Source organism: Penaeus monodon, chromosome 35, assembly GCF_015228065.2.
Source record: "Penaeus monodon isolate SGIC_2016 chromosome 35, NSTDA_Pmon_1, whole genome shotgun sequence".
Lineage (NCBI taxonomy): Eukaryota > Metazoa > Arthropoda > Malacostraca > Decapoda > Penaeidae > Penaeus > Penaeus monodon.
The window spans coordinates 2812376-2829875 of record NC_051420.1 but is presented as its reverse complement, the minus strand read 5'-3'; the positions used below and the strand labels follow the sequence as shown (position 1 = coordinate 2829875).

Genomic DNA, 17500 nt, shown 5'->3' with positions numbered 1-17500 from the left:
ATAATTCGATTTCTCTTCCGAAGGGTTGATGACTTTTCAACAATTCGCGGGTTGCTGACCGGATCGCGGTGGCAAATCGGGCATCCGAAACTATCGTAAAATGAAGCCCTCAAATTTGCCTATCCTGACGAAGGCCAGGTCGAGGACTACCGTTAATTCCCCGTTATTGCCACACAGACAAAAAACTGTCTCTGTCTCTGTCTCTGTCTCTGTCTCTGTCTCTGTCTCTTGTCTTCTCTGTCTCTGTCTCTTGTCTCTGTCTCTTGTCTCTGTCTCTGTCTCTGTCTCTGTCTCTGTCTCTGTCTCTGTCTCTGTCTCTGTCTCTGTCTCTCTGTCTCGCATATTTTTTCCTCCAAGTCTCCCAAATTCAAAAATATATATTCCCCATCCCAGTCCATCTCATTAATAATCAAGAAGCGAGCCTGATGATCTGAGGAATGCCTCTTGCCTCGGCTGCTTTTCATCAGGGGCAGAGATGATGCCTCGCGAGCGCCATTTCTCTTCCTGACACTGCCGCCGCCGTCTAAATCATCTGGCTCTGAAGTGACGAAGGAGAGAAAAGAGAATAGGAGAGAGGGAGAGGGAAGGGGTTAAGAAGAGGGGGAGGAGGGGGGGAGAAGAGGGGAGAGGAGGGAGGGAAGGAGGTAGAGAGGGGGAGAGGGAGGGAGGGAGGGAGGGAGAGGGAGGGAGGAGAGAGAGAGGAGGAGAGAGGAGGAGAGAGAGAGAGAGAGAGAGAGAGAGAGAGAGAGAGGAGAGAGATGCGAAAAGGAGAGAAGAGAGAGAGAGAGAGAGAGAGAATTAGAAGAGAAAGAAGATAAAGAGAGAGAGAGAGAAAGAAGAGAAAAGCCGACGATACCTTGAGAGACAGACGAGAGGAAGGTCGAACGGAGAAGGCGAGAGCACTTTATCTCTGACACCAACATTACACAATATGAAAGCGAATAAGACGAGACCAGCGCTCGCGGAGAACGAAATGACACAGAAACGGAGATAAAACAAGATAATTAAACAACACGAAACACGGAAGGAACTAGCCCTTTATTTACTAATTATTGCTCTATGGACCCTGGCTTTAGCTGGGCTCCGCCAGAAGTCCCCAAAAATCAGCCCACGTTCGGCAATCCCTGTAAGCGTAGTCCCTGCTAACAGTCCCCGCCGATATGACCCAAGAGTCCCTGTCAGATAGTCCCCACTACGTAGTCCCTGCCAGATAGCGCTAACCAGATAGTCTACATCAAGTAATACCCGCCCTGATAGTCCCCGCCAGGTAGTCCCCGCCAGGTAGTCCCCGCCAGCTGGACCCCGCCAGGTAGTCCCCACCAGGTAGTCCCCACCAGGTAGTCCCCACTTGGTAGCTTCATCTACCCGGGCAAGAAGTCGTTAGGTATCCGGCAAGAATCATGTCTGAGGGTATTTATACACTTACACTTGACGTAGAGCTGGCCAATTTACTGCAACTTTGCATATGAAGAATTTGCAATACGGCATGCCCTGCGGCTAACGGCTTCGGTCCGGGTCCGCGTTCCCTCGTCGCAGCGACCTTTGCTTTTCTTTCTTTTCTTTCTTTCCGCGCTTTTGTTTCTCTCGTTTCCTTCGCGCGTTTCGTCCCGCCTCCGTCTGCGTCCCCGCGTCGCTTCGAGAGGAACTCGGGGCTCGGATCGGCGTTCGCGCCCTTCGAGGCCCCGCGGTTCGTTCGCAGCGTCGCATAGTTCCTCCTTTAGCTGCGGCGTCGGCGGTGCAGTCCCACGTCTGCCGCTGGTGATTGACACACGTTGAAGCTTCATTAGCATATCATGACCCCGGCAACCGGCAGAGCGAAGCCGCATCCCGCACCGTCGACGCCACCCCTGGACGCCCCTAAGCTGGCCCCGCATAGAGTCGAATTTTGCCTGCCGCCTCACTGCACCTTCGCTCATAAACCAATCATAAGCGTCGAGAACACAAAGCTGGAACGCCATTTTCACCCCTATCACCTATATCCATAAGGATAAATCTACCATGAATAGCGTGCCTCGATCACACGCCGCAGCCACGCCGCCACCGCCGCAGCGCCCTCCGTCGGAGAGCTCAAATCGCCCTGTCTTGTTCCCGCGGCAGGCCCGCGCCCGCCACGCGACTTCCAACTCTATCTGCCCGCGCACAAAGCCCACGTTGGCCCGCCCTGGCCGCCGCTCATGCTCACAACGCTAATTTTTCCATATAATTGTCCGGAGAAGCGAAGTTCCCGCAGCCTAAGTGAAGGACGCCGCGCCGGCCGCCGCGGACGTCGACGCCGCTCCTGCTGTGCGCTGCCGCCCCGCCGTCAGCGCCGCCTAGCCGCCCTGCCGTCAGCCGCGTCGGGCTCGGGGAGCGCCGGCCATTAGCGCCGCCGCGGCCACGAGACGTATTAATTAAGTGCGCAGATCCCGGCGCGGCTGACTTATTACGCTAATATTCCGTCATTATTCCGAATGCCAAAGCCGGCGGCCTCCGTGACCTTCCGCCTCGGCAATCCGGCGGCGGCCACACGCAACAACGGGGAGAGGAGAGGGGGTGGGGGAGGGGGAAGAAGAACAACGCACAGTTGATGGTGAAAATGATGAAGATGATAATGGTGGTGATGGTAGTAGTGGTGGTGATGGTGATGGTGATGGTGATGGTGGTGATGGTGGTGGTGGTGGTGGAGGTGGTGATGGGGGTGGTGGTGTTGGCAGTGTTGGTGATGGTGACGATAATGGTATTGGTAGTAGTGAAAGACATGACAGTGACAGAATCAGCGATTATGGAACTCATCCCCATAAGAGTAACACCAGCAAAACGACCGTTCTGATTTAATTTGGCGCATTATCGTCATCGGCGTTGTCACATAAATCATTTCACTTCCTCATCATCATAAATACTCGCCAAGTGGCACCAGGAGCCGCACCGACATCGCCGCCGCCGTTGGAAAGCCTCCCTTGGGCGCTGACGAAGAGAGCGTCCCGGTGCCAGCGGACAAGCGCGTCCGAGTGCCAGCGAAGCCTTCGAAGGGCTCTGAAAGACCTTGACGACCTCGAAGGACCTCAAAAGACCTCGAGAGACGACTCCCTGTCCGCCCTCCCGCCCGGAGTCGCCGCCCGTGACGCCGGCCGCCCGCGCGCGCCGCACAGGTGGAGGCGGCGATGTTCGTGCGGCGTTCGTCTGGAAGATTTGCGGTCGTGTGCGGCGGCGGCGGCGGAGTCCCGGCGCGGCGGTGGAACTGCGGCCAAAGTGCGGTAGTTATGGGAGGAAGGTGGAGCCGGCGCAGGAGCTGCGGTCATGGGCGCCGGCCGTGTAATTTGGCAGCCATTGAAGTAATGCATCGTATAATTACTCAAACTGCTCAGCCGAGAGGACGCCGCGGTTACGACCCATTCCTTGCTCAGACGGGGCTCCCAAAACGACCCAAAATAAGATGATATAACATCTCACAATAACCATCTGCAGGAAAGGGAGGACAGGGGGTAGGGGGAAGAGGAAGGGGAGGGGAAGCGGAGACGAGGAAGGGGGGGAGGAAGGGGGGGGGAAGGGAAGGGGAAGGGGAGACGAGGAAGGGAGTGGAAGGGGGGGTTGACGGGGGCGGACGAAGGGGGGAGAGGGAAGTCGAGGGGGATGGAGATTGCCAACATGAAAAATGAATTCAAGATGGCCGGCTGGGACGGAACAGAAATTTCTCAGACGATGCCACTTTGTAACATTTCTATTGCCACGCTACGTTTTCGGAGAAGGGGTGAAGGACAAAGTTACTGTTGATGATGATGGTGATATATTTCCTTGATCTGGTTCACAGTGTATTTGTCTTTCTCCTTTCCCATATCAGAACCCATTTCACAATCTGGAGCCCAATTCCCCTTTTCAGCTCGTCCCTTTCCACAGGGAGAAAGAATGTACACTTATAACTGCAGTTACAAAGTCCTTCCTTACAGGTATGTGCCATTCTCAGCGTACATCTTCATTTAAACTCAGTTTACCCTAAATTTACCGTCAGTTTACCCGCATTTTACCACAACCTAAGTTTACCCAGTCTTATCCTCCATTCACACCCTCTCTATCCTTTCCCCTCTTCCTTCCTCGTTCCCCCGACGCCGCACGTCGGCCGCGCGCACGCCGACCGTGCGCGCGGCCAGGCAGACAGCCCGACGGAGGCGCGTCTTCCCTCTCTCGTCCAGTCATGCAAATCTCTCAACAACCAGCTGGCGTGAGACCACAAGCCCGGCTTTATTGCTTATTAGCGCGAGGCATAAACAGCGGGAATATGTGCATTATCCAACACCACGGTTTCAGGGCCCATTGAACTCCCTTCTCCGTCGGAGCGATCGCGGCAGCCGCAGCAGCAGCGCGAGGGTCCCTGGGACGCCGCAGGAGGAGACACGCGAAGGAGGAGGCAGAGAGAAGGAGCCGCCTTCTCTTTTTTCTCTTTCACTCTTCTCTTCTCTCTCTTCTCTTCTCTTCTCTTCTCTTTCTCTTTCTCTTTCTCTTCCTCCTCCTCCTCCTCCTCCTCCTCCTCCTCCTCATCTTTCTCCTCCTCCTCCCTGCTCCCCCACGCCTTACTTGGCCTCACGCCGGAAGAGAGAGAGAGAGACGAGGAGGAAGGCTGGGTAGTGAGAGCGGATTGAAGGAAAGTGAGGCTGGGAGATGAAGTGCGCATCCGAGGAGTAGAGGAGCATCCCCCGGCGAAGGAGTCTGGCTCGTTATCTTATTTGTTTATTTATCCATTAAGCAGCGCATGTAAATCTCGCAGGAGAGGATACACCCCTTCCCCCTCATTGTTTTACACGGCCAACACTGCCGTCCCGTAACGAGAGGGACCCGATATCTAATTTCCTGTTTGCAGCGCGCTAAGCACTCCTCGACGTATCAAACGCAAATCTGCCGACAGCTCACACAGGGAAGCGGCGACGCGGAGGTGCGGAGAACAACCTCACGTAAAGACAAGATATAAAAGGCCCACATAAAAGTGGCACTTGATGCTCGCCGGATCATAAAACAGGATCACACATTCATTAGCGGCGCCCGCACTCGCCGCGCGGCCGCCCCTCGCCCGAACCCGCTCGCCCAAAACACTCGCCTCCGTTTATTGTTCCCGACACATTATCTGACGCCACAATCTACATCCTGCAAAAAACCTTGATAACTTCTATGCAAATTAGCCCCTTTTTTCTGCGTGTCGATCTGGGAAACATTAGAGTTTTATATACTCTGCAGTGTTGCATAACGAGTTTTAGGAAGGCGCTGTTCACACCTACGTCACCGTTTCGAGTGAACTGCAGTTACAAGGGCTCTAACTGCGAAGCTCTACTGCATGGACGGCGGCGAATAACCCGTTGCTGTGGAGGCAGGCGGCTAGAAACCATAACACTTTCTTGCTCAACACTCTTGTACAAATTAAATAAGCACTCTCGGTTTTGCAATTACGACCAGCAGCTAAGTAACTCCTTGCACTAGACAAATATATATATATGCTTCCAACAACACCTCATTAGGCATTGGAACACCTGCCGACTTTACGGTTTAGTGCAGCGAGTGCCAACCAAAGGCAGCTAGACTCACGGGGCACGAACGTCAGGGAGTGTGATGGCATCTGGCACAAGAGAGGCTGAAGGTGCAATCTGGGTTCAAGTAACTGGTTGGAATAAAGGCTGAAGGAATGGTTGGAACAAAGGCTGAAGGACTGGTTGGAATAAAGACTGAAGGAATCAGTGGAATAAAGGCGAAGACTGGTTGGAATAAAGGTGAAATGACTGGTTGAAGAAAGCGAGAATGTTGAATCAAGGCTTAAGCAGGTTGGTACAAGCTGAAGGATGTTGATAAGCGAGATGGTTGAGTCTGGTCAAGGACAGTGGGAATCTTTGTTCAAGAAATAGTTGGAATCCGGGTTCGATGACTGAATGGAATCAAGGTTAAAGGAGAAGGTCTCATCAAGGTTAAAATTATGGTTCAAAGAAGATAGGTTTGAATCAGTGTTCACAGAGGAAGGTGAAATGGTGGTTCAAAAAAGGGTTCAAAGAAACAGATAGGAATGCTGACAAGAACACAAGAGAAACACGGACATGGACAGGAAACGGCCAGGGACAGAGTAAGAGAGAGGAGAGAGAAGAGAGAAGAGAGAAGAGAGAAGAGAGGAGAGAGGAAAGAGGAGAGGGAGAGGGAGAGGGAGAGGGAGAGGGAGAGGGAGAGGGAGAGGGAGAGTGAGAGGGAGGGAGAGAGAAGAGAGAAAAAGAAGAGAGAGAGAGAGAGAGAGAGAGAGAGAGAGAGAGAGAGAGAGAGAGAGAGAATATATAGAGAGACAGGAATACGAACAGACACACAGCCCACGGAAGCCGACGAATCGCCAGCCCCAGCACCAAGGGGAGCGGCGGCCCCGACAAAGAACCCGGCTTGGCCTGACTTGTCCGTCTGTTAAAGCCGAACGGACCAGATGCAGCCGAGTCTCCTGCTATCACTCGCTGCCTCCTGGTGCTCGGGTCCCCTTCGCCTGCTGCCCTTTGCTGTTTTGTCGTCTACCGCTGTCTTCTGATGTTTTCTTTTCTGTTGCTTTCTGCTGTTTTGTGTGTTGTTTTTTTCAGCTATTTTCTGTTTTCTATTTTTTGTTGTCATCCGTGGCCATTTGCTGTCTCACGCCGTCTTCTCCGGTCTCCTGGTTAGAGTTCCTGCGGTGGCGTTTGTTGCTGTCCTCCTGTTTGCCCTGATCGCGCTCACTTTTTATGTCCGAGAAGCACGGAAATAAACTGATATTGCCTCCTCTTATTTTGGGGAAAAAAACAAGCTCGGATGCTGTCTTCTGGGGAACCATCGCAGCGACGACTCGCCGGCGGGACAGGTGGAAATGACTCGCAGATTGAGTAAAACGGCGAGGTTGTTCTATCGAAGCCTCGTCTCAACCTCTTCATCCCTCCGCCCCGAAAACCATCAAATATCATTTAAATTCAACAAGCGAACCTACAACCCCCGGAAAATTTGATGATCTGCAACTCGTCTCAATTATCCGGATAGATGGAGAACGATTAAGTCCCGAGTAATCTCGCCTTTGTATTCTACGATTGCAAATGAACGAAAAACAACCAAACAACGACTTGCGCAAGGGGCGAGGGGGAAAAAATCGTCATTATCCTGCCCTGCACATAACCAATATTCCTTCACATGCAAATTACAAGCGAGGGAGAATAAATGCAATGATATAATCGCGCAGGTGGAGACGAGATCGAAGTCCGGTAGCCGGCCGAGTAATAGCAAGGTTGCCGCGCCGGGGAGCCAATGGCGGGCCGGGACGCCGGGTCGAGCGACGTGACTGGCTGCCGGGAGCCGCCGCGCTGATGGACAACTCTCAACATTCCCTTAATGATTGTTATTACTCGACCCTAACCTATCATCCGGTTACTGCCAACACATCACGCCGGAATATTACTGGACCTTTTGTTATCACTCGTCCATCTCGCGCGAGGGCAAACGGCTCTCCGTTCGTATTGAAGCCCCGCCTTGGCGCTCGGCCTCGAGGACAAGGCCGGCCGGGGTCTAAGGGGGAGGGGGGTCGATCGAGAAATGCCATGGGATGATGACTTTGGAAGCAGACCGACGTCATGAACGTCATCGCCCCTTTGCTTTCTCTCTCCCACACTCTCCTTCTCTCCTTCTCCCTTTTCCCTTTTCCCTCTCCCTCTTCTTCTCTTTCTCATCCTCTCCCTCCTTCATTTCCCCCCTTTTCCCCTCTCCCTCCCTCCCTCTCTTCCTCTTAATGTGTGCCCAACCAGTCGAGAGTTCGGGTTCAGGTATGAGGATTCCGGCGAGTGGTTGAACCTTCCCTCGCATCCCGGGAGCAATTTGCATGACTTATCACCCCAAGACCCGGATCAGAAAGCGCGGGAGATTGAGATGTTTTTCGATTTTTTTTTATATTTACTTGAACAATTTGATACAAGAATATCCACATATTATCTACTCATAAAATTAATAACGGGACTTGCAACGTCATGCATCGAGGATTTCGGATGCAGATGATAAGGGATATAAAAGATATAGAAAAGTTGACATGTTACTAAGACCCGGATCGGAAAGCGCGGTTTTTTTTCTCTCTCAATCTTGACTCGAGGAAAATCTACATCTTATTGTATATTTATAACACTGATAGAGGGAATTTGATCATTCTGGATATAGATGATGATAATCCGGCAAAAAAAAAACGGGTTAAGAATATTGACTCTGGGTTCACAAAGAGCGGGAGGTTAGAAAATGTCATGGGTTTCCATAGGTGGCAAAAGAATTGTATGTCGCAAGATGAGAGGATCTTCCCCATTTCTGACATGGAGAAAGTGATTCCTGTAGTTGTTACGCGAAATTAAGATAAACATATTATGGGTTTTTTCACCCAAATATATGCTAAAGAGGTCTCCAACTGCATATCTCGCATAAATAACTGTTTAAGAATAATAAATAATGTCGAGAAATAAATTACATATATTAATATCAATTACCGCAATTCATGTGATTCATTATTTCGCGTTTATCACGCGAATAAATGAAAATCGAAATAGTTGCTAGCGCTGATTTCAGATACTATATAATAACTAAGGTTTTTTTTTCTTATTCTGGTGGAAAGGAGGTTCCTGATCATTAACATTTTTATTGTTAACTGGCTTTCGATGTGATAACTTCGAGGACGCCTTAATTATATCTCCCCCGCCCGCCCGCGCTGGAGGCAGATTCCGTGGCTGCCTTCACAGCGACTCTGCAACCTGGGCATCTCTGCGCAGGAAAGGCGACTCACCTGTTTGAACTGCTCCTCGAAGCTCCAGGACTGCTGACTCTGGTGCGGCTCGGGCGTGTGCGAGGGCGTGCGTGTGCCGTTGCCGGAGGAGTCGCGTGACCCAGCCGACCCAGGCGTGGGCGGCATCTGTGAGGTGGGCGGGAGGCCGACCGTGCTGGGGATGAACGGCAGGTGCGGCCCGGGTGGCACCAGCGAGGGCGGCCCGCCGCCCCTCATGGCGTTCATGAGCGCCTGTGGCGACGACAGCAGCGACTCCCTCTGCCTCTGCAGCGCCTCCGCCCGGAGCACCAGGTCGCGCGAGTCCTCGTCCCCCTCACCGTCCTCCTGCGGGAAAGAAACACAAACACCATTCATCATTCGCGGCTCAGCTCTCGTGCACTGAAGAGCACTCAACGCGCCTCCCGCGGGATCAGTAAAAACTAGAAGAGAGAAACGCAACGTGGAAATAAATATCCAAAATCATCGTAATGTATGGATAAATAAAATGGAAAAAAAAAACAATAACAAAAATTTAAAAATTCACCAAAAGTGATTAAACATACATTTAAAAATCACTAAGTAGACTAAACCAAAACAAAAGGAGGCCTGAGAGCGCGCTCCGACGCGTCCCGGGGCGACAGCGACCCACACTCGGGCGGCCTTTAATAGAGGAAGACGATAAGCCTCCGGAGCCGAGCTGGTGACGCGGAACAAGACAAAACGACCTATAAAAGTCGGCCGGAGATGCGTCTAAGAAAACGCCGTATCTCCGCATCTGTTAATGTCTCACAATCAGCTTTTATGGAACGGAGATCATCCTCGGGCACCTGTTTGGCCCTCTACTCCCCCCCCTTCCCCTCTACCCATCTCTCTACCCAAACTCCTCTGCCCCATACCTACTCCTCCCCTCTGCCCCATACCTACCCCTCCCCTCTACCCATCTCTCCATCCCAACCCCTCTGCGCCGTATCTACCCCTCCCCTAGCCCTGATACCCACCCCCCACCCCGTCCCGTAATGTACCCATCAGTGGGTCTTGTGTTTCTGTGAGGCAGAGGGACGTCTATGGGTATTGGGTGACGTCCTTTTCCTGCATGTTTATCCCTCTCTCTACGAGTCATATTTGATTCCATTCTATCCAATCTATGTTCACGGACTAGCTATCCCATCCTATCCTTCACCCTTCTATCCTTGCACCAGTTGTCCCTTATCTGGCCAGCTGTCTGGAATTTGTCTTATAACTTTATACTCAAATCGTTCGGAATGTAGCTTGCAATTACCTTCAATTAATCATGAAATTCGTCGATTACTGATTAAGCTACACTTCACTGTCTACTTCTCTTTCTGTCTACATAACTATTGCTCTATTGTGACCTTCTGACCTTTCAAAATAAGATTAATTATGTATTACTATCACTAATTAATCATTAATAATGCTATACCTATAATCGCCATTAACCATAGAACACAAGTTTGCATCGTATCAACAACATCGCAGCGCCGTACTCACCTCCCTCTTCATCTTCGCCTGCAGGAGGGTGTGGAGGCGGTCGTAGAGGTTGTGTCCGTTATTGTTATTGTTATTATTGTTATTGTTGTTGTTGGGCGAGCCGGGGGGAGGAGGGGAGCCGCCCAGGATGCTCTCCCGGGTGTGGCTGAAGAGCGACGCCGCGGAGACCTGCTGCCGGAGCTTGGCGAGGATGTCCTCCCCCTCCATCCCGCCCCCGCAGACGCCGACGCCGGGCTTCAGGGGGCTGTCGCGGCCGCCGCCCGTCAGGCCCAGGCTGTCCTCCTGCTCCATGTCGGACACGCGGTCGTCGGTACCAGACTGCGGGAGAGACAGACGAGATGAAGGGCTGTTGAGGGCCTGGACACGTGCAAGGCTTCGGGGAAGGGAGCAGGAAGATTACTCAGGATGATGACAAGGATGATGATGATGGCAAGAATGATGACGATGATGATGATGATGGCAAGAATGATAACGATGATGATGATGATGATGATGATGATCATGATCATGATCACTGATCATGATCATGATCGATGACATGATGATGATGATGAGATGATGATGATGATGATGATGATGATGATATGCAATATAATGGAGAATAATGATAATAATAAAATAGGTAATGTAGATAAGGTAATATGGACAATGTGTAACAAGGTTGTAAAGAATGAAGTGAAATCCTTTACGAATCTCGGAGAATGAATCACATCGCTGCAAATTCCTCGGGCGTCCAAGTCACAGGATCCGGCCTCCCCCCACCCCATCCCCTCCTTCCCTCCCCTCCATCCCCTCGTCTCCCCTCCTCCTCTTCCTCCCCCTCCCCCCAGCAGGGCACCATACTGTCTGGCGCGGGCGTCCCCGCCGGGTCGGCATGTTATCTTAAGTATCCATCAGGGTCCCGCGTCCTCCGGGCATGTGGCGTCTCCGGCGGCTGGCCGCTCCTCCGCCCCCGGGCACAAGGGCGCTTTCCCCGTGCCACGGCCCCGGCTATAGGCGCTTCCCGTGCAGCCCGGCTGCATTGTTGCATGTTGCATTGTTTGGTATGCGGCCGCTTGTCGCCCGCACACGCCCGAGCACGCCGGCCGCCCTTGCGCCCCGGAGCTGCAAGAGCCTCGGCGGCGCTTATGCCCCTCTGGCCCCGGCCACGCGACCGCCATTGACACGCCGATGATAAATAGAAACACAATTCATTAATGGTGCAGTTTGTGCGATATTCCCGGGCCGGTCGGGGCCTCGCCGGTGCATCCTCCATCATCCTGACGGCCGCCCACTGCGCCGCCCACGGATCATCTGCCCTCCGTCCTACCCTCTGACTCCACGAGGGCGCCGCATTCCACCCTCTGTCCGCCGCCCACCGCACGCTTCCCGCTGCTCACCACCCAATTCGCGCATCCACTTCCCACAATCCCCCCACTGCCCGACGCCCTCCTCGCGCATCCACGCCCCACCCACCGCCCAGTGCGTACATCCATCTGCATCCTCTCATGAGGACACGACCCGAAGGCTGCAACTCCTGCAACAGACAGATATGGGCACAAGAAGAGACAGAAGCAGACGACCTACGAACTGTGCCACTGGATAGGGGAAGCAGGAGGGGAGGAAGGAAGAGGAGGAAGGAGGGGAGGAAGGAGGAGGAGGAGGAGGAGGAGGAGGAGGAGGAAGGAGGGGAGGAAGGAGGGGAGGAAGGGGCGGAGGAGAAAGAGGAGGAAGAGGAAGTAGAAGAGGAAATGAAGAGGATGGAGATACAGCGAGCCAGGCCACCCCCTCTCGCCCACTCAGTCCACCTCCACTATTATCACCTCCCTTCTTCTCCCTCTTTCCTTCCTTCCTTCCCTCCTGTTGCTCCTCCTCCTCCCTCCCTCCCTCCCTCCCTCCCTCCCTCCCTCCCTCCCTCCCTCCCACCCTCCCTCCCACCCTACTCTTCCCTCCAACCCTTCCTCCATCCGCCCTCCCCCCCCCCTTTTCCTCGTCCTTGCCTCTCCTTCTTAACCTCTCTCTCTCTCTCTCTCTCTCTCTCTCTCTCTCTCTCTCTCTCTCTCTCTCTCTCTCTCTCTCTCTCTCTCTCTCTCTCTCTCCTTCCCCCTTCTTCCCCATTTCTCCCTCCCCCTCCCCCCCATACCCCACCACGACACTCTCACCCTATCAGCCTCGGCGAGAGCGAGTAGCCTTGCCTTGCCGCCCACACCACCCACTCCTCCTGCTCCGCCCTCACGCCCACGCAGTGTCCCTAAGATCCGCAGTCCCGCCCTCACGCCCAAACATGCTTAGAAATTCCTTACCGAGGCCTCGGTCCCTTACGCCTTTTACTCTTCTAAACCCGCCCACACACGCCAACCCCCACCCACCCTCAAACCCCGCCCCACGCCCACAAAACCCCCCAGACTTTAAACACCGCCTTCACAAAACCTCCCCAGACTCCAAACCACGCCCTCACGCCCACAAAACCTCCCCAGACTCCAAACCACGCCTTCACGCCCGCACAACCTCCCCAGCCACGCCTTCACGCCCGCACAACCTCCCCAGCCACGCCCTCACGCCCACACATCCGGCCGCCCATGTGCCAGAGGGCCGCCTTCTCGGAAGTTGATATCACGAGGAGCGACCATTAAACAGAAACCTCGTAAATCTAATAATACGTATTTAATGGACCTATAAAACCATGATCGAGCAGCTGGGGCCTGCATGCTCGCCCTACCCTGCCTCTCTCTCTCTCTCTTATTCTCTCTTATTCTCTCTCATCTCTCTCTCTCTCTCTCTCTCTCTCTCTCTCTCTCTCTCTCTCTCTCTCTCTCTCTCTCTCTCTCTCTCTCTCTCTCTTTCCCTTTCCCATTCTTTCTCTTTCGCCATGTTTCTCACCCTCATTTTTTCTCACTCTACCCCTACTCTTCTGCCCAGGGGATCTGCTTCCTTTGAAAGGGGGATGCTAGGGGAAGGGAAGGGGAGGGGAAGGGGAGGGGAAGGGGAGGGGAAGGGAAGGGGAAGGGTAGGGGAAGGGGTAGGGGTAGGGAAGGGGAAGGGGAAGGGGAAGGGAAGGGGAGGGGAAGGGGAGGGGAGGGGAAGGGAAGGGGAGGGGAGGGGAAGGGGAAGGGGAAGGGAAAAGGAAGGAAAAGGAGAAGGAGAAGTGGAAGAGGTGGAGGGGAGTGCCCTTGCCAGTGCCACGGAGGCAGGGAGGCGGGATGAGTGCCGACAGGAAAACTACAAGGCAAGAGTAACGACTTCGCAAGACTCACTCACTCACTCACTCACTCACTCACTCACTCAATCACTCACTCAATCACTCACTCAATCACTCACTCACTCATTCTTTCTTCTATTTACACATCAGTATGCATTCATACATTCATAAAGAGAGAGAGAGAGAGAGAGAGAGAGAGAGAGAGAGAGAGAGAGAGAGAGAGAGAGAGAGAGAGAGAGAGAGAGAGAGAGAGAGAGAGAGAGAGAGAGAGAGCCTCGCGCGTGAGAGGAGAGGAAGGTGTGAGAAGAGCATGGCAGAGTGATCATCAATAAGCTGATCACCCGCCACCCGTCTCCAGCCCCCCCCCCCTTCCCCGCCCACTGTGACGGCCTCCCTCGCAAAAATAAGTCATGCAGCCTTAATGCGAGTTTAATGAAGGCTTTGGCGTCAGTGATCGCCTCAAAAAGGGGGCCTTGGGGTGAGCTGAGGGGGTAGCAGGGGGAGGGGAGTGGGGTGTGGTTGGGGTGAGAGGGAGTGGGGAGGTGGGGAGGGGTATAGAGAAGGTGGTGGGGGTGGGGTGAGGGGGTGAGTTGGGGAATAGGGAGGGAGTGGGTAAGGCAGAATGAGGTGGGGGAGAGCGGGGAGAAGGGGAGAGGGGGGAAGAGGGCCCTGGGTGATGAGGAGTGAGGGAAGAGTGAGGGAGTAGACGAGAGGGAGGAGGGGAAGGGGGGGTGGCAAGGAGCCGTGGGGTCGGGTAGGGTATGGGCACTCGGTGGGGGTGGGGTAGGGGAAGGGGGGAGGCGGGGGGCTGCTGCCAGACTCTTCACGCTCCCTCTTTGTCCTATCAGCTACTGTCTTCTGGCGCCTTCCCTGCTATCGCCTTCCCCTAGCCGTGTACCGCTATTTTGGGCTCTGATTGGTGGGGCGCAAGAGAATCAAGGCTAATCATTTTCTCTCTCTCTCTCTCTCTCTCTCTCTCTCTCTCTCTCTCTCTCTCTCTCTCTCTCTCTCTCTCTCTCTCTCTCTCTCTCCTCTCTCTATTCCATGCCCTTCCCCTCCCTCTCCCTCTCTTCCTCCATCATTCCATCATTCCCTCCCTCCCTCTCCCTCCCTCCCTCTGCATAATTCCCTCAGCCACCCGCAACCCACCTCGACCCCGGCATTGTCTCTGCCAGCCCGTCCATCGCCCCACATACACAGCGTGACAGACAGACAGACAGACAGACGGCGACAGGCAGACTGACAGGCCAGCAGGTGCGGCCTCTCTAGGAGTCCTTCCAAGGGACAGGTGGGAAGCCCTTGTAGCTGTCACTCGCGACCGAACTGACGCTGACAGGATATGCTTGCTGCTACTACAAGAGCGAGGAGAAAGGAGAAGGAAGGAGGGAAGGAGGAGGGTGACGAGGAAGGAAAGAAGGAAGGAGGAAGGTGAGGAGGAGGGGAAGGGATAAAGAAGGAGGGGAAAGGAGAGAAGGGAAGGAAGGAGGGGGGAAGGCGAATGGAGGAAGAAGAGAAGGAAGGGGAGTAGAACGGGAAGAGAAATGAAGGAGAAGGGAGAGAAAAGGATGCTTGAGGAGAGGGAGAGGAACTGGTGCCAAAAGCGCTTGTCATCCTCACACAACCTTAATACGAGCTAATCTCTAATACGCAAAGCACAGACAGACAGACAGTCAAACAAAAAGGAACAAAAGTATTTAACGATTCGAACATCTACCTGAATACGCTACGGGGTCATCCGAAGACACCAACACGAAAGAGAGAATAAGAAGGAAAACAAAAGCAAGGCAGCGAGCGAAGGAGAAAGCAGAAAGGGAGGGAGAGGAACCCCCTCCCTCCCTCCCTCCCTCCCCCAGCCTCCGCCAGGACAATAGAACCGGTCACTTATCCAGGCTAAGTAGCTTGTTATCGTTCATCGACTCTGAGATGAGTCCTGAGATAACCAGTTTCGCGAGAGAAATCGTTTCGAATAACTAACCCGGAACCTTATGCCTTGGCTCCTCGCTTCGTCGTTATCGCATATTAAAATCATTTTCGAAAATGAACCGATTTTTATAAATTTTGTATCGACTCTGACGTCATAACTCAATTCCACCTCCTGATTGGCGGAGAAAAGAATGACGTCACAGCAAGAGGCGGAGCGAAGGCGGGGACTGGCCGCGCGGGGGTGACCCCATACTTAACCCCTGGCGGGGGGTTGACAAGCATGGGGAGGGGGGCATTACAACTAGCGCACGCACGCACGCACTCACAAACATTTATTCATTCATACTCGCACGCAAGCAAGGCCAGTTCTTCAGAATGGCCGCTCGAAATGCACGGCAATTTTTTCCACAAATTAGAGGCCACTATTTCGAGGAAATATATTGTATCCCATAAATTGTATTCCACCTCATCAGCGGCGCCCAAGAGAGGCTGACGCATTCCGACCTTCTCCTGGCCAGCCACAAAAGACGTAAGAATGCGCCGGTAACTTTATAAAGCACTTCTTATAAATAAAATTTCCAAAACAAAAGACGAAGCCATTGCGCACTGAACTGGGTTTTTTTTTCTTTTCTTTTTTTTTGGGGGGAGGGGTGTTCAGAACAGATACATAAGTATAGTAGTATGCGTCTGATGCATTAAAAAGCGTTTGACATGCCACGCAAAGTTTGAGAAACAACGAAAACAAACCTGAAAATGCCATCACATTTTTTCCTAATCCGCTGTTACCGCTACTTCGGTTGTAAGTGTGTGATCTCGGGCAGCGACATCAGAACATAAACGAATGATATGCCTCAAAAAGTGTCTAATTGTAAAGGTATTAATTACTCTTTGGAATAAAGAACGAGAGTGTGAGTAGAAGAGGGAGGGGAAGAGAGAGAAAAAGAGGGAAAGGAAAAGGGGGGAGGAAAGGAAGGAGTGAAAGAGAAGGAAAGGAAAAGGGAGAGCAAGAGAGAGGAATAATTAGATCGGAAACGGAAAGACAGACAGACACACTCATCCTGTCCCTTTGCACAAGTGCCCCTAATGGCCTCTTCCACCCCGTCGCCGCCATCGCCAGCGCCCCCGTCCGATCGCATGAGTTTGATTACACCGCATTCCAGCGTAATTCCAAAGGCCCTTTGGATTGCACAAATGGCACACATGGCATGAACCCCCCCCCCCTTCCACTCCTTCCCTCTTCCTCTTTCCATTTCTCCTAAAACTCAAACTCTCCCTCTCCCTTTCCTCTTCCCTTTCCCTCTCCCCTCTCCCTCTTCCCTCCCTTCCCCCTACCTTCTCCCTCTCCCTCTTCCCTATCCCTCCCCCCTGCTCCACCCCCCCTTCCACATACCTCTCCCTCTCCCCTTCCCCCTCTCCCCGTCTCCCCCCCCCCCCCTGGACATACCCGACAGAGATCAATAACACAACCACCATTTGGTATGATATTCACGCACGATTTGTAAATCACCGCCGTCGACTTCTTATGGTGCAGAAGCAAGTCGTACGGTGTTTTCGTGATTGCTTATGGTGTCTAAAAGCAAGCGGTATGTTGTGCTGAGCTGAGGTCCCGAGTATGGTGTTGTATGGTATCACGTGATGTCGTTTTTGTTCGGGTATTTGTGTTTTGGTTTCGTAAAGGGGTCTGTGGTGCTGCGTGGTCGTTTTATGTAAGAGTTGATGTTGTATGATGTTGCCTGGTATTGTGCGATGGTATGTGGTGCCATATGGCGACGCCTGACATTATAAGGTGTCATATGGTGCCACATGGTTGCATGGTGTAGTATGACTACCGTAATTTTAACCATTTAAACCGTCTACCATTCATGCTTTTAGGCGAACTACAAACTCCATAGAAACTGGGAGTTCGGTTCTGAGCCTTTTCCTCGGCCTCTGGGATGAGTTTCAACAAGTGTGTGTGTGTGTGTGTGTGTGTGTGTGTGTGTGTGTGTGTGTATGTGTGTGTGTGTATGTGTGTGTGTGTGTGTATGTGTGTGTGTATCTGTGTGTGTATGTGTGTGTGTGTATGTCTGTGTGTGTATGTGTGGGGGGGGGGGGGCGCGTGTATGTGTACGCGCGCGCACGTGCGTATCTAAATGTGTATGGGTACGTGCGTG

The 17500-nt window shown here is 53.0% G+C and overlaps 1 protein-coding gene across 1 annotated transcript in view; it reads right to left on the bottom strand.

Annotated features, from left to right (window-relative positions):
• Positions 1-17500, bottom strand: part of LOC119595179 — a 123569-nt gene that overhangs the window by 81363 nt on the left and 24706 nt on the right. The window contains exons 2-3 of the mRNA XM_037944347.1: positions 10247-10564; positions 8759-9082 (exon numbers count right to left, since the gene is read on the bottom strand). Of these exons, the coding sequence (XP_037800275.1) occupies positions 8759-9082; positions 10247-10564 (642 nt within the window). The remainder of the gene's footprint in view (positions 1-8758; positions 9083-10246; positions 10565-17500) is intronic.